The following is a 22,160-nucleotide window of genomic DNA, read 5'->3' on the forward strand; positions in this document are numbered from 1 at the left end:
TCTATCAGCTACACTATACCTGTAACTGTTTTCTTTACAGCCAAATTGCATGAAAAGAAGTCTACCTGTTTCACTTGTGGGACGTACAGCAATTGGTTCAGCCAGATCTGTTTTCCCAGATCTTGTGACCCAAGCAACCTAAAGGAAGGAGAAAAAAAAAAAAGGAAAAAAAAAAATTAAAAATCACAAGTTTGAAAAAACCCTTACTTTCATATTCGGCTGCAGACTAAGTTGTTGGGTTTTCTTGTACTCAGATTAAAACAAAGTTTTGAAGCATACCTCAGGAGCAAAGTCAGCAATATGAGTCTTCTCTTTCTCTAGGGCAGCCTGGGACACAAACATGGGGAAGTAACAGTTTTCCACTCCAAGTTTTTTGATCTCTGCATCGAAGAAGTTCTTGATAGCTTCCCAAATGGCATAAGCCCAAGGACGAAGAACATAACAGCCACTCACATCATAGTATTCAATCATCTCTGATTTTGTGATCACCTTTCAAAAGATTATTTAGATACTGAAATTTCAATTTCATACACAAACAACATTCAGTAATTCAAGTGTGTGGCATGAAATTCAAGAAAAGTCTCCCATTTAAAAGTCTTTGTGTTCAAAAAGTTAGCAAAGATATGCTTTGTGATTGCTTTTGTTACCTATAATTAGAGAAAGTTAAGCAGGAACATTAAGTTTAATAATAGATCTGAATAAAGTAAACACTTAACTAAAATTGAATTTCATGAATCCAAGGAGACAGTAGCTAGCTTCCAAGAACTAACAAACTGCACTTTTGTAAGAAATGTCTCTAGCTCATGTCAGAAGAGATTTTTATTCCTTAGGGTATAGGCAAAAGTTATACTAGCAAGAGGAAATGTACACCACTGATATCTATTTACAAGATTTCATAAGTAGGCTAGTCTAAACTAATCATCTTGACTCTGGCTGTCTTGAACCTCATAAGCCAGCAAACTCATTCAGTATCAAAAAATATTAACTTTGGTTACACATCATCTTGAGGTGGAATAAAACTTCCAAGCCTGTGAAATTCCTATCACTTCACTGAAGTTTTGCACTCTTAATGAAAGAGGAATTCATACATGAATTAAGAAAATCATATATACACACACACACACACACACATATGTATATAATGGGAGCTGAAATTTATTCAGCTCTTCAATCCAGGCACTTCTATTAAAGACCATGATAGCAATGTAAGAAACAGAAAAGAGCAAGTACTTTGCTTTGTATTTAAAAAAACCAACAAACAAACAGAAATACAAGATAAGATAGAAATCCAAATCAGATCTTGATTTATAAGAATGAAATAATTCTTTAATTCAAACTAATGTGCACTTACCTGAGAGAACCAGTCTGCAAGATTTTCTTCTTTTTTAGCTTCTAGACCCAGCCTATGGTATTAGAAAAGATCCAGATTTGTGCTGTACAGCATTTAGCATGCAACAGAATTTTTTAATTCTACTTCATAAAGTTAACTTTTCCCAAATTTTTTTCTGACAGTTCAATACATATTGGCTAGTAGGAATTGCTAGTATTTCCTTACCTTGGCTATCAAGATTGTTTCATAAAAACAGCTGTCTCTTTTCTACTGTTTGAACCCTTCTAATTCTCACCATGGTTGCATCAAAGAACCTTATAATGATGCATCAAAAAATGCAAGCACCTCCAGTAAGAACCTAAGATTAACCAGACCTATGTGTAAGCTGTTTTACTCTTTATTTTAAAAATTTCTTACCTAGCTTGGCTACAATTTCAGGAAACATATGCAACTTGAATTCACCATTCATGTGAATGTCAGTCATACTGTTCAAGACAAAAAACTGACCCTACCATCAAAATAAAGATTATAAGTAAAAAAACTGAAAGATTCTAAAGAAGGCTAAACTCACCAGACTCAAACGATGCTAGACAAAAGTTAAGTTTTTATATCTCTATAAGCAGAGAAGTTTTAAGGGTGAAAAATCCATTTTTCTGGCATAATTTCTATACAAAATAACCACATCTCTGTCTTTAACATGTGATTTATGCATCTGAAACAGGAAATAAATAGTGCTGCATAATACGTGCTGTGGAAAGACTTATAAATTTTCAGGGTGGGAGCAGGAGAGGGGATGCACAGCAATGATCACTGGAGAGTTCCACCATCAACAGCAGCAGTGCCTTGCTCTGGGTTGGCCTGCATACTTCTCATGGTACTCGCAGTAAATATTTTGGAAACTCTGGTACAATGAAATAAGCATAAGGGTTTTTTTTCCTCCAGAGTTCATACTGAGCAAGATACAGCAGCACATTTGCAGAAGCAAATAACGAAGCATAGCAAGTTCTTAATAACAGTGACAGTAACAGAGTAGGTGTGCTGCTTTATGCTTTCTACAGGCTAGGCAGAATTTTTCTCAGTAGGATGCTGAGGTACAGCTGACACTAAATAAACTTTGGTAACTTGCTTTTGCTTGATCCTAAATATGAAAATGAACACAGTTACTTTGCAAATGTCCATACTTTCAAGTGAAATGAGAAACCTGTAAAACTCTAAATCTGAAAAGAGGTAAACAGTTGAGGTTTCTAGCAAATAGATTAAAGATCGCATCTTTACCTGGTTTGTTTTTTAGGGCCTTGACCCTCTCCTGATCCATTTGAGGAGAGCTCATTACCACTCTGTCCTTGCAAAGGTTCTTTTTTTGGGCCATCATTTTGCTTCTGTTGCTTACTCTGCTTTTCAGACTTATTCTCCTTCTCTTTCTTCTTCTTGTCTTTGTCATCAGTGCCACTAGCAGAAAATGGTTTATAGTCAACTCCTGCAACAGACTTATACTGGGCCTTCAACTGAAGAAGTTCCTTAACAGCTGCATCTATCTTTTCCTTGAAGAACAACAAAAAAGATAAATTCATACAGAAATCACAGGAATAAAATGGCCTTATCAAAACAATAAAATGGATCTATGTATGAGATTGTGGACATCCACACTGTGTTGGGGGGAAAATCTGCAAAAGCCAATACTTAAATGCATTAACATTTTAAGGACCATATCTCACAGGAATAATTTTAAAAGTACATTTCAGATCTCAGAATTCAAATGCTGCCTACTCTAAACATACATTTCTAATTCCCATAATCACACTGAATTTAAAATAGAATTTTAGATTTAAATACATATTGCATTTTTATATTACAGTATGCTTTTACCTTTTCTGCTTTTTCTGATTTCAATTTCCTAACTTCATCTCCTTGAAGAGCTACTTTGCTAAACAGGGCTTTAGCTTCAGGTGTGTCTGGACCACTGGGTACTGTGTTTGATGCCTGAGGCAAAGCACCTTGGGATACTGCTGGATGTCCTGGCTTGTAGTCCTCCCCAGTCTTTTCCTTGTAGTCAGCTTTTAGAGAAAGAAGGAGTTTTACTGCTTCATCTATTTCATCCTATATGGAGGACAAATAGCAAGATGTATTGGTGAGAATTAAAGAAAGAACTGACAAGAAGCATTGATCTTCAAGCTAAGAAAATAAAATTTCCATCTAGCAATAAACAGTGCTTCATAATTATGAGACAACTCAAGTAATAGCTCTTCCCCAAGCAACAGGAATATGTTTGAAGAGCTGTCACATTGTATCAGAATGTTCCCCTAGCCCACCCGGTCAGCTATAACCCATTAATAATTGCAGCAGAATCTACACTGAAAAATACAATAAACTGTTTTAGAAAAGTGCTTTTTAAAAAAAAAACCACCCCACAAACCAAAACAAAAAACCCAACTCAACACCAAAACCAATTCTGCAAGGTAGAAATATAGGCAGAAAAACCCCAGCAGCTCCTGAAAACATATAGGTTTGTCTCATGTACTTTTCCACAACTATCACTGAATTTGTAAAGTTTTGAAAAGTCTTGCTATTGTTGCAGCACACTAGATACTTTTATCTTCACTTGTCTCAAATATAGCAAGAAAAAGTAAAATACATTTAAAACTTCTGCAGGGTTGACATCTGCCATCTTGTGCCTATTTATCTAGATGTGAGAGGCTGAATTTCTAATTTACATCTCAGAGTCAAGACAGTATCCAGCATCAGAGTAGCCTTGTGTGGCATTATCAGACCAAACAAGTTTGATGGCTAAGCTATGACCCAGACACAAGGGAATTTGATCCTTACTTGGTAAAAGGTTTCCCCCCAGTGGCAAAATGTGGTAAGAATTACACGTGCTTACTCAATATTTACTATTATACCTTGGGAGCTTTCTCTGCTTTGAGTCTGCGTACCACTTCCCCTTGTTCAGCTACATTATCATAAAGTGCTTTGCCGTCCACTAAGCTACAGGGTGCCAAGTTACTGCAGCATACAGAAGAAGATGGAAGTGTAGTAGAAGGTATACAAGGAGGAGCTGAAGGTGGATTTCCAGGCTTGTACTCTTGACCTGTCTTTTGTTTATATTCTGCTTTTAGATTTAAAAGAATTTTCACAGCCTCATCTATTTGCTCCTGAAGCAAGAAAGGAAAAACAGCAGTTGCAGATAAAGACAGAAATAACAGATATGCAACACAATAGCTAAGATAAGATAACCTTTACTAGAATGGCACTAACATAGGTGGTGTAATAAAACTTTTAGAGCTAACTTGTTAGTATAAGTTGTCATTACTGAGTTCTGTCATAAACGTTTTAGCCAGAACACTTACAAGTTGCACATCAAAGGTACTGATGTACCGAATCATGTAGCATATGTAAGGGCTGATTTCTGTGCCATGAAAGCTTCCCATTTAGGCGGCTCAGTTCCCTCCAGTTACAGCAGTCCCTGACTTTGTACACTGGACAATGGCAGCAAATACTCTGACTCTGAATAAAGAATGGTTCCCCAGCCATTATCAAATTACTAACAAATTTATTATTGCCATTCTAGCTTTCAAGTTACAGCCCTTTTTTCAAGTTACTGCCTATATTCTGCTTCACTTATCTTGTATCACTAAAAAAAGAACTTGTTCATTTATTTTCCAGGTTCTCCATGCACTGTCACAGAACTCATGAAGTCAGCCATATCATCGGCTTAAGAGCATTTGGAAAAGCATTTCATAGGATTTGAAAGTACTTGCTTATATTTTGTTCCTCAAGATTCACAAAACCCGTATTTAGGTTTTAGTCTAAACTGAAAATATTGTTCCACTCAGAAGTATTCACTGCTAATACACCTTCGAAGCTTTCTCCGATTTAAGCTTGCGGACCACTTCGCCTTGTTCAGCTACTTTGTTGTATAGAGATTTGCTGTCTACTGGACATGGGGATGGAATAGTAGAAACAGGAGAAGACTGAGGAGGGACAAAGACCACAGGTGGGCTTCCGAGTTTGTACTCCTGGCCTGTCTGCTGTTTATATTCTGCCTTTAGGGATAAAAGGACTTCCACAGCAGCACCTATCTCATCCTGAAAGAGAAAGGAAGGGGTAGAAAGAGGGAGGAACAAAGATATAGAGACATAAGACTCTGAAGTGCGCTTTAAATGCTTTCATGAAAAGACCTGCAGTTTATGTGCACCTATTCCATTTTCTTAACTATTTAGTAGAGTTGTTCAGAGTTTTCTCTACTAGATTTCTACTTTAACAAAGTAACTCCTGCTAAGGGATATACAACCCTAAGTAAAATTGTGACAATTAGTTTAGATCTTCCCATTTATTTCGATTTTATGGTGCCACCAAGACACTACTATGAACAGTATTTAACCACCAGGCAAAGTGTATTATTTTCCATCTTTTCTTGCTCTGCATTATAAAGAATGGAAAGAACACAGCTACTAGTAGCTATGTTTTCTACGTTCAGTTCCAGACAGGAAGATGTCTCAAAACTATCTGTAGTATTTGGACCTTTACTTTCTTTTTTTCCTTTCTGGTTTTGGGGTTTTGTTTTGTTTCTGAGGTCTAAATAGCAACAAGTCAATCCTATGAAGTCACATAATTCAACCATATTTAGTTAAATAAATAAATACTGCAGGACATTTTAACCCCAAGGACTAGATTTGGATACTTAATCGACTCACGCTGTGGGGTGAATCCTGTCCATGTTTCAGAACAGCAGTCTAAGAAATATAGGAATTTACTTGCACCTTTATGAATATTAACACAAACTTTGTCATACATATCTAGCTATTGGAAAACACAAGTCGTGACAGAACAGAGCCCACTCCAAATGACGATCACTATGAAAACACAGATCCATAAGCACCCATTTACCTCCAAAGACAGAGGACAATGGGCTATGCAAACCCAAACAAAAAAAAATATTAGTTTAATTAGCCACCTTAGGTGCTTTCTCAGCTTTCAGTTTTCGGACCACTTCTCCTTGCTCTGCTACTTTATCGTACAGAGCTTTACTGTCCAGGGTACCAGAGGTCTCAAGCTTTGAAGACTGTTCAGTTACAGATACTGGAGGATTTCCAGGCTTATACTCCTGGCCTGTCTTCTCTTTGTATTCTGCTTTCAAGGCCAGCAACTGCTTCACAGCTTTATCAATATCTTCCTTTGCTGCCTTCTTAGCTTTCAAGTCACGAACTATATCACCCTGTGCAGACACCCTGTTGTAAATGACCAGGTGACCTTCAGATGCAGTACAGGTTGGAGTAGAGGTATCACCAACAAGTGGAGTAGATTTTCCTTTTACAGCTGAACTAGCCTTAAAAAAAAAAAAAAAAGACAAGTATTGGGCATGATAATCTTGTACAGAAGTAGATGCACAGTAATACCTTTTATGGCACTTTTCTAAAACACAGGTTTACCTCTCTCTTTGCAGTTTCAGCTTTGGTCTTCTCTTTTGACCCAGATGTTGGCATTTCCTTAGTATGTCCATCAGGGATGTAAATCAAAATGCACGGGGCATCTTTACAGCTGTAAGGACTATAAAAGGTTTTATAGAAAACAAAGGAAATAAAAGATACATATGAAATATTTATTGAAACAAATGTTCTACTCTTTCTACAAGATGCTCTTGCATAACTGCAAATTTATCTTTGTACACAACTGTAGTTACCCAAATTTACATAACTGGGGATCTGCATTGATTCCTGTTACACACAACTTTTCTTTATGTTTTACTATTATGCTGCAATGCAGTGTAATTTAGACGTTTGGCAGCTTGCTAAAGAACTGTTATAATTAAATAGTATGTGCACACTCTAATTGGGCAAACGCCTGTTTTATTCCTTAGCATTGTTCCTTAATTTATATACTTAGAATCACAAGGAAACCATGACCTCTTTACTAATACTAAATGTTAGCTGGGGTGCACCAAAAATGCCATGTACTTGGCTTAGACAGTTTGAAGAGGTAGGAATGTACAAGCTAAAAGCCATACCAGTCCACAGAAATATTCCACAGAAAGGTCATGGTAAAGGGGAAAGGGGATTTGCAGGCAACATTACTCTTGCCAATGCATGTGTGAAAACATCAGAACCTAGCAAGCTAAAGCAAATTCTGTGAAGTCTGCTTAGGCCATTTTTAGGTAGCTTACCTCACTGGCTCATAGGGCTGATCACAAATAAAGAATCCTCTCCTCTGAAGTTGTATGATGTCCCCTTTTTTTAACTCTCTAAGGCAAGGATCACCTAACATCAGTTCTTCTTGCTGTAAGTATTAAAAGAAATCAGTCCAAATCTAACAGAGGACAAGAAACAGTAAGAAATACAGTAGAGCTGTAGGAGGACAGTGGTGATTTTCTGATTTCGAAAGTGTTGAAATGTTAGTTAATTCCAGGGGCAGCAGAACAAGTACTAGCAAGAAGATGCCGTATCATAAGAATGTATCAAGACAAAAATTCAAAGTGTTGGTCCCAGATGTGTAAAAGCCAGGTAATGCCCGAGAAAAAACATGAATCAAATTTTAATTCTGAAATTATGAAAGGTTAAATGGAAACATGGAAATTAGGCACACCAGCACATGATTTGCTTGTCTGACAAATGAGATCTTTAAATTAAAATAAGAGTAACTAGAAATAGTGATGGCAAAAAAACCCCCTCAAACATAAGCTTTGTGGAATAAAGGGGACAAAAAGATAGTTTACCTTGCTATTTCGGTTGATATATTGCTTGAAATCTTCATCTTTACCTAGAACTGGCTTAGTGATCAGATGCTCATAATTAACACAGACAGTTGGGATGAGTGGTGCACGTGGAGTTTCTGCTAACCAAGTGATCTTAGTCGTTTTTTTGAAGTCCTTATTCTCTAAGTTCAACTTGGCATCGACAGACACAATTTTTCCACTTGAATTTCTACAGGAAAACAGAAATGGTAAGAGTAAAGCCTAAATGATTAGTTCTTATTTGATGCTACAGACCATCAACAGACTCACTGAAAAACAAGTATTTGGAGTTCATTTTTGAAGTGTGGGAGATGTAGGAAATGAAAGAGTGTATTCACTCCTGTTGAAGTTCTCCTTTAGTTTTGATTTCTTAAATATCAAGAGACAGTAAAGAACATGGGAAAAAAAAATCTCTATCTATTTCTGTTCTCTATCCCAGCTCACCCCATTCTGCCACTGTCTCAACACAACCATTTCAAAGATACTATGATGACATTAATGGTCTCCTTCCCCACCTCAACAGTTCTACAACTGAAACTGTGATAGGTTTAGGTTTTTAGTACACAAAAGTGGTATTCGTCACAGGGTGAAAGTTGTTAAAATTCCAGATGGGTTTTTTTTGTCTGAAAAAGCTGTTTCACAGTCTAAATATTACTGTAGAAACATGAAGAACATTGGATGAGAGGGACATGCAGTATCATGACTGCCTGGTGATTTCAGACCTGAATCTACAGTAAAATATGCTCTATGCTAAAATGCAGTTTTGCATATTTCAAAGTAGATATCTACATATAGAATCACAGAATGGACATATATGGACAACTATTAATATTTTACTGTTACAAGCTACCTATTAAAAGAAAAATCAACAAAAAGCTGAAAAGCAAAAATTAATTTCATCTACCAGTAAACAGGTTACCTGTTTAATTTGGTGATGATAATATTGCCCCAATTTATGAAAGTAACCACCTCTCCCTCTGTCAGGGTCTCTGCATCTGCACCCTCAATCAGGACTCTGGAGCCATACCACACAGGTTTCAACCCAACATCGGCATTCTGTGAATAATGATTTTAATTTCAAAGGAGAGATTGTTATTATATAAGCTGACTAACATTAATGCAGTGCCAAAACACTGCTTTATTTACAGCAGAAGATAGATGAGGATAGAAGGCAGACAATAACAGTAACGCAAAGCTGTAATATTCTTCCATAACACTCTCAGGTTTCTCCTTCACAAGTGTTGCATGCATTCGTATGACAGTACACTCAAAACCCCCATATCTTCTATCAAATACTAGCTCCAACACAACTGATCGCATACCCCGTTTCCTTTAGGTCCATACATCTTTAAGATCTTACAGCTAAAAACTAAGTTTTTCTCAAGTTTCTGTTTTGCTATGCAAATTCCCTTCAAAAATAACTTCATCACTCTCATTTTTGCTTTTTTATATAGTTAAAATGAAACAAATATGAAGCTTCTCTCAGCTGCATAGATTTTTAAAGATAGAATTGGAAATATGTCGCTTATAACACTAAAAATACTCAGCTTTAAAGCACCTCAACAATGGAGATAAACTTTTTTTTTTTTAAAGACAGACAGCTGAGAGTTCAGACTTTTTCAACCGATCGGGAGTTTGAAATTTGTTTCTTCTGATGAGTACTTATTTCATTATATACTGGAGGCAGCATTTTTAATATCAATGTTTTAATATGTTGACTGGCATCTGACCACACTCCAAACTTTTTGACTCTTAAAAGAGTCATGATTCTCACTTGCATCTGCTCAAAACCTGTTTCCTTGTTTATCTGCCACGGGGAAGAGGGCAAACTAGATGTCCACCTCTCTGTTACAAGAAATGGCTACAGGAACACTCAGAGCAACAAAATAAAAACAAGTAAATCAAGCAGAACCTCAACAATAGTCACTTGTTTCTCAGGATAAGTGTGACATCTAGGGGATGCTTTCAGTGAATTTTAAGTACAACTTGAGATGCCACGCTCAAAGGAAAGCATCTTTCCTAATTGTAGTGCCAAAAGAGAATTGTATCAGTAACATACTCCCCTTCTTAAGGGATATTATTCTGTTTACTGGATACTAAGATTATCAAATTAGCAAGTTCTTAACTTCTGATAATAACTATTTGATATCCAAACTTAAAAGTCATATTAAAAAATCCAGACATTGGTAGAATTAACAGGTTAACACATCACTTTTCTACATCTACATAAGTCTAATTTTATAGAAGATTTTTAAAAAATCTCCTGCATTTCTCACTCTTATGGATAAGCAGTATCTACTGTATTATACCCATAAAGCTTGAATAAAATTTTGTATTTAAACTTCTCTGCGAAAGCTAGTATGAAACAATAATAAAAACAGTCTGAGCATCACTCCATACTTGTAGTATTTTGCCTTTTCTCAAAATTCCCAGAAAGGCCTTTCAATGCACTGTCTATATGCACTCTACATTATTTACAAAAGCAGTTTCCTACATCCTCTTAACAAACACATTCAGTAGTTGCCCAGTTCTTGACAATTCTCTGAAAAAAAAGTACACCTTGGTTTTATCTCATGCTGCCTGAGCAAGTTAAAAGCAGGACTCTCCTTGCTGACTGCTCCAAGCCAAGGTACTTCCAACCTTACTGATCTGCAATACAAGAATATTAAGAGAGTAAAGCAAGAACCTTTGGATGTTTAGCCACTTCTTTCATCTCCTCTTGAGCTTCAGGAATATTTACTGGGACCACTGCATCTTTCAGTAAAGCAGTGTACCGAGGTGCTACTGGGTCTATAACCTACAGAAAACAAATGAGGTGGATCATGAATATATGACATTGACAGAGAAATAAGATGTTGTATAAAACAACCACCACCAAAAAGGAATATTAACTGGTATTCTTTATGTTACTGCATTTTTCCATGTTTGCTTTAATGTTGCTTTAATCCAAAGCTATAGAAGAGAAAAGTGAGAAAACAGTGGTAATACTTCACAATTTTCCATCTTTACTGAAATACTTTGTGTAAAAACTATGGATTTGGTACTACTGACACCAGAAGTAACTAAAATTATGAGCTAATGCCTCATAGAGAAGATAGCAAAATGTACTTTGATACAGTTTTACTATGCACATAGGCTATTACATCTGGACCACCTTCTTTCTAGGTAGCTGAATTTAGAGCGATAATTTATCAGTGCAGTTCGTTCTTTTTCCAGCAGCACAAGACCTGATCCCATACTCATTTTCCAGGTCAGTACTCCAGCAGAATCAGGGACAGACCTGGCTATAGAAGAAGCATCAATTAAGTCTGCAATTTTAATACAGACGCATTAGATACTATAATAAGGCAACACCATAACATTGACTTCATCAGGATTTCTACAACATGAGTGGCAAGAAAAAGATACCACTAAAATGTCTTCTGTATTTTTATTGTCCATTTTCAAACTCAACTGATGTAGTTTTTCACAGCATTTCCCATACCTGAAATACTGGTTTGTCAAACTGTTCAGAGGCACTTAAAAACACAATTCAAGTAAAAGAGTTGTCTAGGTCCAAAAGGAATATCAGAGATCTACCAGTTTAACTGGAAACTAACACAAAGGAAAACACCTGCTTTATATTAATATAAAGTGACTTTTTTTCTCCTTATTTTATTCCTGCTCAAGTGAAAAACTACATGGCAATTTTAGAAAGAAATATTTAGCATCTAATTACTTGACATTAGCAAATAAGGTGATATTATGATATACTTTTAAGAAGTGACACATTTGTAAGTCCATAGTCCCTGAAGTCAGACTCCTAAATGCTGGACACACACTTTAAAAAAGGACTTGTGTCTGTATCTCAAAATACAGGTGTATTATGTGATTTAATATCATAATTTTGATAACTAAATGACTGAATTTTACAACGTTATTACAAGGCTTTTTATTTTACTCATTAAAACTCACAATCGTTCCTCAGATGACAGGTGTTAAAAAGTCAGTAGCATAATTACAGGTTAACCTGTAAAATAAGAGCTCTCACACTGATGAAGTCTTTGAGCTCAGAACTACCTGCATGCAGCCAATTTTTTTTGCTCATATTTCAGACTGCAAACTATCTGCACAGATACATATAAATAAAATTGGCTAATAAATATGGTACTGTCCAAGGAGTTGAGTCAGAGGTCTATGAAACTCAGTTTAAAAGCCAATTCAAAAAATGAGCCCTGATAGCCCATTGTGGATTTTTCCCCCAAATCCAATTCTTAGTCATAAATATTTTTATGCAGCAACAGAAAGAACCAATACATAAACCTTTGTGTATGTAGCAGACCAAATGCAAAATACATGAAGAAATACAAGACACATGCCAGACAAGCAAAAACTACTTCAATGAACAGATCTGGGTACCATCTAAGCAAAACCAAGCAGGAATCCCAATGCAAAATAACAGGTGTTTCCACAATCACACAAAATATGCAATCAGCATTATAACAATTCGCCTTATTATAGTGTCCAAGCATCCACTGCCAAAAAGCGACTAACCATGTCAGGATGCAATATTCCTTAATTGACATTCAGTCAGAAACATCAGCAGTGCTGGCTTTATCTACATAGGCAGTATACACAGCGCGTTAGTCCTTTTGCCACAGAAAGGAAAAGCGGCCAACATGAACCAAATTGAATAAGATTTGTGCTTATGTTAACAAATAAGCCAAACCAGAAATGGGCAGCCTTTTAAAACTAGGAATAATGCATTTTCAGTGGGTTTGTAGAGCTCCTGTTATATAAGCAAATGTGACTGTGCTATGAAGCTGCAAAATGATAGCTTATGCTATGTATGCTTACAGCACTGTAAGCTATATGCTAAGGTAAAAAGCATTAAGTAATACCTTCTTACAGATAGCTCGCAGCTTGAAAGCAGAAAAATGAAATGCAGTTTTCATATCAGATTTACAGCAAATATCATTATCTTTCCCCGTACTAAGTAAGGCAAGTAAGTACTGGTATAGGAGAATCAATAGGATTAGTGCTAGTTCAGGTTAGAAAGGGGGGGACATTCCATTTTCCTGAAAGTGTGCCAAATGATGCAACATATTGCAACTGCTACTTGTTGTGATAAGCACTCCAATGAATGCTGGATTCTCTACATATCCCAGAAAGAGGATATCAGGAGTGGCATCAAATTCAAGTAAGCACATACCTTTTTGTTAAAGGACCAAATTTTATCCCACTCCATATTCACAACAGATCGAGAGGAGCCCTGGAAAAAAACCACCAAATTAATATAAATATTCTAGCTATTAGACTCATTTCAAACAAAGTCCTTTAAAGACTACAAACGCTCTAAGATTTGCATTCATCAAAACAGTTTAGAAAGGCATCTTGAGCTTACAAAATAAACAGTTTTTGAAGTAAGAAACCTGCTACCCCATTTTGCCAGGACTTGCTCACAGGTCTTAATATTGTTGAAGCAGTACACATGAAAGCAGCAAACCTTCAAAAGAAGAAACCTCCCAGTGACAAGTACTTTAACTGAAACTTCACAAAAACTTGTCCTTTCTAAGTAGATTCAAAGAATCAGAAGAGAACACCCACCTGAGCAGCAATAAACTGTTTTAGCCCTTCAACTGTCATGCCTCTTCTTAGGACACCACGCACAGTGGGAAATCTTGGGTCATCCCTGGTAGAAAAAGACATTTCATCAGTGTCACATGCTAAGTTCTACCTATTAGTTACACTGATCAAAAACTTTACTAGTACTGCCACACACGAAAGGCACAGCTTCAGTGTACTTTGCTTGCGTGAATTAAGAGCTAGATGAGAAGACCTAACTGAAAAGACTGAGCTCTTATCTATACAAAATGTATGGTGCAAGTTTTCTTCTGCTTCACCCCAGGGAGGGAAGCCATCTCTTGGTGAAGTGGCTCTTTTCCTATAACTATTCAATCTTAAGTCTCTCAAAAACTGGCAAAAGTTATATCCCTAACATGTTTACTTCCTTTTCAATGGCACCTGAATAATGGAACCTGAAACAACAGGGCTTGATTCTTTCTTGCTCAAGAGAAACCAGAAAGAGATGAGTGACAATGACAGTGTTATCTCTCAATGACGTGATAGAATTCTATGATTTTATTCTCTTATGCAAGAAATAAAAAGGCCTAATCTGAAATGTAAAATATGTGTTGGTGGGAACACAAATCAAACCTTGCTGAGGACCTAATAGGGAGGCTTAGGGAGGGAGAGGTCATCATAAGACCAGCTACACCTCTAGGAAAAAAAAAAAAAAAAAAAAAAATATATATATAAAAATAAAATTTTGGCTCTAGCAAAGTGGCTCCATGCATAAGCTAGGAATCTAGGCTTCCAACACAATCAAAAAATAAAACCAACAAAACCAAGCACACTTGGGACACCTAAGCAAGCCAACCAGGCAGCCTAGGAACTTGTGTAAAATGATGCTCCCATAGGCTGAGCACAGAATCACCTAAAACCACCCAGGAAAAACACTACAGGTAGTTGTCTGACTTAGCATTATCCATGGATTTCTTCAGACTCCTGTACTACAAGGAAAAGACTTTAGGTGGTGTGCTCCCACAGCTAGCCCATTGTGGGAATGAACAAAGGAGCCTCTCTAGACTCCAAACTACTTGCAGAAGTGTAAACCCACAGCTCACCCTTTCTAGGAAAATACCTAGGCTACTAGGCCACTGAGCACTACCTGTAGAAATCCAGTGAACATGAAAAAAAGAACAGAATGGGGTGGGGGGGAGCAGGCAGGAGGGATTTGACTAGATGGATAGGACCAGAAGTTCTTCAATTCAGGCCCTCTTCTGACATTGCTCAGGAATGTATCGGATGACTCAGAGTGGAAAACGTGTAAGTAGCACTCATAGCAAGAGCCGAGTCCAAAAATAAGCTACCTCATGTTTATTACAGGATATGAATATGTAAGTACACAGTTACTGTAGAGTAGTAAACATACACATTGTACATGCAGAAGCCACTGTAATTAATCTATGTTCTTAAATAGTTTAAATATTCATTCATGCTGCTTTAATGTCTAAGCACTGTCTAAAACAAAGAACGTGTGCATCAGTCATGAGTATCTTAAGGAACAATGCTGAACTACAACCATGTAACATACCATCCATCCACAAGCCCTTCGTTGACAAACCATGTAAGCTTTCTCTTAGAGAGCACAGTGTTGTTGAGGTTTAGCCGGCTATACTCCCATATATATGGTTTCCTTATGCCCAGTGCCTCAATGATCCAGTAGAATTGTTCATCTCTGTCATGGTATTCAGTCGTTCTCAATGCATGTGTGACACCTTCAATACTGTCAACAATGGGGCAGGCAAAGTCATATGTGGGATAAACCCTGAGAATAAAAACATTCAATTAGCAGGGCAGAAGAACAAAACACCTTCCTCACATGTGAACATTTGAACTAAGCATAATTTATATTTATATAATATAAATATTTATAATCTATGATCCTGAATCTTTCAGATCAAAACTAAAATAGCACACAGACAACAAATTGTCCATAAAAAAATCCAGAGGACAATACATAAAAAAAGAAAGCCTTCAAGAAATTAATTGATCATAGCCTTAATATTCAAGTCTAAAAAAAAAAGAAATCCTACACTGCTACTGTTCTTTTCAAACACATAAAATGCTGACTTAAAGGTTTTTTTTCCCCTTAAATATCAAAAAGAATCATTAGTTGACTGAATAACAAGGAAAGCTTCCATGTTTAAAAACAAACCCCTACCCACAGACATAGCTTTACTATTATACACACATTAAATCAATGTTTCCAAAAAAGGGAGTTGTATAGCTGCAAACAGAGGTTTCAAATAAGCACTGAACCATAGCCTTGAACAATTGGGTAGGCTTACTTCAATGCACAACATAGTAATTCTTCATTCTGCACAAAGACAGCAGCTGCTGTGAAAATGGAAGCAGCCACTCAGGTAAACAGATCAAGGATGTTTTGCAGCAATATAAAATTGTAGCAATGTGAAATTGCCATGGTTCTGTTTAAGCTCCAAGAGCTAAAGCAAACAGCTTTGTTGTCTGAGATACAGCCATTAAGTCTTAATCCATGTTTTGACACGAAGGTCTTCACTGACATACAATGTATTTATGGATCAAAACTGAAATAATATTCACTGCTGACCATGACGGCCAACTCACAAGTTTTAAAAATCATTTGCAGAAGTTTCAGAAAGTCAAGAGACTCATTACATATTCTGACTGAAAAATGCTAGCAGGTTCCAAGTATTAAAAGAAGTTTACTACGGAATGGTAAATGCCCTGAAAAGAGCAAAAATCACAGGCCACACAAGGAGGAAGTGGACGTACTTGTAGGTACTTCCAGTACGTGGGTGAGGCTGGTTTTTACAACGATAAAGAGTTGGATCCCTCATACATCCATTGTTACTACTCATATCTATTTTTGCTCGTAGACAACAAGTTTGTCCATATTCTGTTCCCTTTTTCATTTCTTCCCACATTTGTAGATTCTTATTAACACCTAAGAACAATAAAAATAAATCATTTTCTAAGGTATTATGAAGCTGATACAGAAGCATGTTTTATTACTGCAGTAACAAAAAGCAACGTCACCCCCCCTCTTCAGACACTGGAATTCATTTTCACACATTTTACATTTTGAATTTTTTAAAAGTGGTAATGAATGGTGATGAATTCATCCACACACAAGTTTACTGCACCTGTCTAAATGTACACTTATTCCAGCCTTGCAGAACAAAGCACTAAACACTTCCAAGTTCCTATAAGGACCTTAGAGATATGCGATTAGTCATCTCATTCATCTTTGTTAATAAAAATCAAGTTTTGATGCCAAATTAAAAAGATAAGAAAGCAAGACGGAAGCTTAAAATATCTTACAGTTATTTCTGTGTTTAGATTCCATTCTTTGCTCACGCTCTGCTTTCATTTGTTCTGCAGGAGTATCATCCACATATGCCTTCCCTTCTTGAATAAGCTTCTCAGCATATTTCATTATTGTTTCAAAGTGATCTGAGGTATATGTAAATTGATCTGGTTTGATGTGCAGCATTGCAACATCTTCAAGAATAACCTGCAAAGTGTGAAATTGTATACTGTAATATTCAGAAAAGCTAGTTTTCTTAAACCTCTACCCTCTTCATGCCAGATGTGGTGTTTTTAATGCTCCATTGTCCAGGAAGGATAAGCCATAAGAATAATATGACATGCGTGAAAGAAAAGAGAGGCAGGCACTTACCATTCATTCACAGCCTATAATTAAATGACATCAGACTTAAACAACTTCAAGAAAGAGGTGGGACAAGTAAAGGAGATGAAAGCTGAAAGAAATTACTTGTTACAGACTAAGAAGTATTTATACAATGAAAACAACAGTGTATTGCAAGAGTTGCATATCTATATACTGTAAAATAAACATCGGAGAAAGGGAAGAAATAAGCTACCAGTATAAGGACTTTAAGCTTTTCAACATAAAGATGATGGAATTCCTTCCAAGCGTAAGACTTAAGTGTAATACCGATACCGTAAAAATCTAGTACAAAACAAGTGTACAAGAACAGATCTGCATGTCATTTACCTCTGAATTAGCTATACAGTGAATGGATTTCCCTGCTCTCTTATCATACCTTTTCAAAGTCTTCTTTCTCTTTTTCTGGATTTGTGTCATCAAATCTCATAATAAGTTTTCCTTTAAAGTTAACTTGATAGTGCTGATTTAGCAGGGCAGCTTTGGCATGACCGATATGCAGATACCTAAAAAGGAAATAAAAAATAAATATATACACCAGTACTACTTCAGCTAGACTTTTTTTTTTTTTTTTTGGGGGGGGAAGGAAAAAGAATGGAAAGCAATACCTAAGTCTAACAAAAAAAATCAACCCAGGATATTTGTTGAAATACTATACATTTATGAAAGTAGATTATGTTTCTTCTACCATAAATTTAGTAGTTAACTGTTAAAAATACCTAAATCTGTAAATTAGAGTGTCATTATGGATATAAAGATAGGACTGCAATTATCTCCTGTTTTTACAGGCTAACTTGAACCAACTGTTGATGATACTCAGTAGTAGCTGCCAGATAATCTGAACCTACCACATTCAGAAGAGCGGAATTTTCTGAAATGGTGGTTGCTGTGTTTTTAACATAAGCTAAAAAGCTACTGTCAATTTAAACTAAATATAAAAAAATCTAAAGCCACAAAAAGAAAATCACTTCCAAAAAAAAATTAAAAATATGTGTCCCTAAAGAACAGTATTTTAAGTAAAACACCAGAATTAAGACACTAAAAGCTACTAAAGTAACATGAGAACAGTATATGTTATACAAATACATGCACATAATACAAAACTTATGATAGTTGAGCAACAGTTTATACTGGACTAATAGAGTAAGAAACACTAGTACAGAAGTCACATGATGTGAAACAGCCTGTTTAATGAAGAAATGCAATCATGGAAATTTTACAGCTCATCATGCAATTCTAAAAGGAAACAGAAAATTAAAAGTTGGCTGAAAATTGTATTTATTAAATTGGCTCATCACATCACCACTCAGTGGTCTTTAAGGAATTTGTGTTTTGGGACTACATAGAGACTGGACCCCCAGTCCAAAGGTCTCCATTATACATCTAGTGTCAAGCTTCCTGAAGGAAGGCTACCCCATACATCTTTCCCTTCTCGGATCTAAGCTTCCTTGAGAAGCACTGCAAGTCCTTCCACCCAACTCATAAAGACTGTATTTATACATCATAGCTCCTGTCAGTGCACACGCCTCCATTATCCATGCAAATGCCGTCCTTCTGCTTCTCCTCATCCCACTGCTGAGCAGCACCATGTCACCTGCTGGCAACTAACCTCCTGATTCCAATTGAGGCAACAGTGCAATGAGGTATAGAGGAGAAGTAAACACACAGCTCTAACATAGATGTGGACAAAGCTTTAAATACTCTTTTGGCTTAAAAGTCTTGTCTGATAAGCTGATTAACATCCTCACCAAAGCACACTTCTTTTTTTTTTTTTTTTTAAATAAAAAACACAGACAGAACCTTCTCAAAGTATCTATGTTTCTTACCCACTTGCTTCAGGAGGAAACCTTACAATGACCTTTCCCATCTCTGCACCAGGAAGTTCAACAAACTTCCCAACATCTGCTTTCTTTTCTGTTGCCTTAAAAATTAACAGAAACGTAATTACAGATCGCATTAGCTGTATAATCAGATATAAAACTCTAGATAATAGCTTCTGCACCAAGGTCTCCATTCAAACCAGACGACAAAAAGCTGCTATATTGAACCCGAAATTCATCTCTTGACAAGTTTCACATTACTCGTAATACATCAAAACAAGATTAATTTTTAAGTTCTAAGTTATTCTGTCTTCAAATTTGATCCAGGACTGAAAAGTCCCATGAAGTTGTTCAATTTTTTCCATAAAAGGAAACAGTTGCTAGCCAAGTTTTTATATCCTAGTGTTCTTACCTGTATGTGATCAACAAGTTCAATCAACCAAAGACTGCAATCTTTGCAGGTCTATCAGAATCTCAAAATCCTCTTTAGAAATAGCAAACAATATGTCTAAAGAGCAGTGCTGATTAAGAGGTGCCATTTTTATACAATTCCATTTAAGCTCTGGACTACACCACTCATGCGTTTCTAAACATGAAAGCTCCAGCTTTATCTTTAAACAAGTTTACAAAAATATAATTTACTGTACAACCGATTCCTTTTAACTTTTAATTCTCTAACTTAAAAAAACCCAACAAACTGTCTTACAGTGTATTCACACAAATAAAGCTATTCTCTCCAGAGGATCCGAGTAAATCTTACCATTTTAACCTTTGGTGTACCAGAAACCCACTTGGCTCCTACTGACTGAAAAGCACGCTGTACCTCAAGAAAGCCATACCATCGCTTTGCATGGACAGGAGCTTTGTTCTGCTGTAATTGCTCTTGCCATATGTTATTATCTGTTAGAAAACAAACCATTTTTCAAGCTATTAAGTTATAAAAATTGAATGATTACCAACAGCAATTTTTAAAACCAAAAGAAGATTATGATTTAAAAAAAAATCTACTTACACTCTCTTCTGAAAAGACATTTAGTCATGGGGACACAAGTCATTCCAAAGCAAATTAAACTAACTCCCTCCAAACCCCAAACATACTGCATTCTTTCTTGGATTCATCAAAGCAGAAGGTGGAGGGGACTGGGGAACATATATTTTAATTTGCATCGCCCACCTCAAAATTAATAACAACTTTTTTTTTCAAGACAGAAATATAGGATATCCCTCCAGTGTGTCTACATTTGATGTTTTCTAAGCTTTATCAGAAGAGAAGCACGTATCAATACTACCCTTTATTTTTGAGGTGCTGTATTCCCACAATCTAATTTTCAAGGAATGTGACTTCACTAGAAAGATTCTGATGGGGAAAGGAGAAAAAAAATGAAAGAAGTATACTCCCTTCAGATTTCTCTCAGGAGCAACAACTTTGAAAAAATACATAAAGATGTTAGCTTTTAATCTTGAATATACATTTTACTTTCAAGAGGAATTTGGTTATACTGAATGGTAGATTGACACCTATCAACTTTAGGCATACCTCTCTGAGAATACAAAAACCAAACTCATAAAAACAGGTCATCAAAGCTTATTTTAACCTCTGGAGGGTATTTTACAGAGTAACATATACCTCTCTTAATAATTCAAACTAAACACCAAAGAAATTTGCTCTACTAAGATAATGTCATGGAAAGGTCTGTGTATATAATTTTAGTCTGTATTACAAAATAGTTTAAATATTTCATGCAAAATTTTGGGCCACAGCAAATTTTCATATTTAGGCAACATGTAATAAAAAGACATTCTTACAGTTAACAGAAAAAAAGTTTAAAAAATTGCTATCTATGATTACATCCTATAAATTTCCAAATATAACAACAATTTTAAAAAATTCTAGGGTTTCCTAAGCTATACTATTCCCATCACTAGTGATGCACAGGCCAAAGCAGTATGCACAACAGTATAGTGTCTGGCATACAGCTAAGAGTCGCTACTAGCATCCACAAAAAAGGAAATTTGAGGACTCCTGGTATACACTGATTGCAAGCCAAGGAAAGCGAGAACATATACTGATACCTTTTAGTACAGCCCAGACACACAGGTCTGCGAGACTCAAAGAGTTTCCGACCAAGTACGTTCTTAGAGACAGACAGTGGTTGAGCTCTTGGACTGCTGAAAGAAACTGGCTGGCAGTAGATAACTTTGTAGCACTAAACTCCAGCCAATGGTCAATCTAGTTTTAAGGGACAAAAGATAGTCAAAGTTACTAAAGGAATGAGAAAGAAGCTTATTAAAAAACCTGAAGTAATATATAATCCATTTAATAGCTGAACAGAAGATATTAAATGGAACATTAGCATTAAATATATCGGACAACAAATCATAACATATGCTTAAAGAACATTTAAAATATACTGAAATATTCACCCAGAACTAAGTTAAATGATTAAATTTAATTTCCTTCAGGAGGTATTCAAACTGCTGAAAATACCGACCTTACTGATGCTATTCCCATTGATAAAAATAATCAGCAGTTCTTAGGTACTTATTTATCACACACAGTATATAATAATTGTCATTACCCTTCAACTATTTAAATACCACATTTGTAACCTATTTGATCTTCCTGGAACTGCTACTGGATAAGTATACCATTTTCCTCTCAAGTCCCTATCTTCTCTGCCTCATCTCCTTTTAGATTTGAAGAAATCAAATCCCTCTCCCACCTCATTTCCCTCCCCTCTCTCCCGCAAAACAGTCTTCTCCCATAAAAGGAAATATATCTTGGTACATAAACAAACAAACAAAAGTATCAGGCCCTTGGTTAATAATGTAGCCCTGTCTACAAACTGAATCCCTCAATCCTGTAAGAGACTAAGTGTCTCTCCTAGTCCTCTGTCCCTGTTTCATGTGCAAGTGTTCTGTAAACTGCATCAGGAATCCTTCCAATATTCGAGCCAACGTGGCAGGCACAGATGTAATTACACCACCACAGAATTCAGTTCAGTCGTTTGC

At 36.2% G+C, this 22,160-nt stretch overlaps 1 protein-coding gene across 1 annotated transcript in view; it reads right to left on the reverse strand.

Moving 5' to 3' along the window:
• EPRS (glutamyl-prolyl-tRNA synthetase) overlaps window positions 1–22,160 on the reverse strand; it is a 38,404-nt gene that overhangs the window by 10,529 nt on the left and 5,715 nt on the right. Inside the window, exons 3-25 of the mRNA XM_010562142.1 lie at window positions 21,222–21,378; window positions 19,909–20,048; window positions 19,155–19,249; window positions 17,708–17,834; window positions 16,962–17,154; window positions 16,413–16,584; window positions 15,190–15,423; window positions 13,641–13,725; window positions 13,246–13,305; window positions 12,935–12,955; window positions 10,741–10,851; window positions 8,974–9,110; window positions 8,037–8,244; window positions 7,488–7,600; window positions 6,757–6,874; window positions 6,282–6,653; window positions 5,182–5,412; window positions 4,228–4,479; window positions 3,197–3,427; window positions 2,606–2,871; window positions 1,352–1,403; window positions 280–489; window positions 66–138 (exon numbers count right to left, since the gene is read on the reverse strand). Of these exons, the coding sequence (XP_010560444.1) occupies window positions 66–138; window positions 280–489; window positions 1,352–1,403; window positions 2,606–2,871; window positions 3,197–3,427; window positions 4,228–4,479; window positions 5,182–5,412; window positions 6,282–6,653; window positions 6,757–6,874; window positions 7,488–7,600; window positions 8,037–8,244; window positions 8,974–9,110; window positions 10,741–10,851; window positions 12,935–12,955; window positions 13,246–13,305; window positions 13,641–13,725; window positions 15,190–15,423; window positions 16,413–16,584; window positions 16,962–17,154; window positions 17,708–17,834; window positions 19,155–19,249; window positions 19,909–19,911 (3,364 nt within the window). The 5' untranslated portion in view covers window positions 19,912–20,048; window positions 21,222–21,378. The remainder of the gene's footprint in view (window positions 1–65; window positions 139–279; window positions 490–1,351; window positions 1,404–2,605; window positions 2,872–3,196; window positions 3,428–4,227; window positions 4,480–5,181; window positions 5,413–6,281; window positions 6,654–6,756; window positions 6,875–7,487; window positions 7,601–8,036; window positions 8,245–8,973; window positions 9,111–10,740; window positions 10,852–12,934; window positions 12,956–13,245; window positions 13,306–13,640; window positions 13,726–15,189; window positions 15,424–16,412; window positions 16,585–16,961; window positions 17,155–17,707; window positions 17,835–19,154; window positions 19,250–19,908; window positions 20,049–21,221; window positions 21,379–22,160) is intronic.

The sequence above is a fragment of the Haliaeetus leucocephalus genome, unplaced genomic scaffold, assembly GCF_000737465.1.
Source record: "Haliaeetus leucocephalus isolate CR32 unplaced genomic scaffold, Haliaeetus_leucocephalus-4.0 Scaffold156, whole genome shotgun sequence".
Taxonomy (NCBI): domain Eukaryota; kingdom Metazoa; phylum Chordata; class Aves; order Accipitriformes; family Accipitridae; genus Haliaeetus; species Haliaeetus leucocephalus.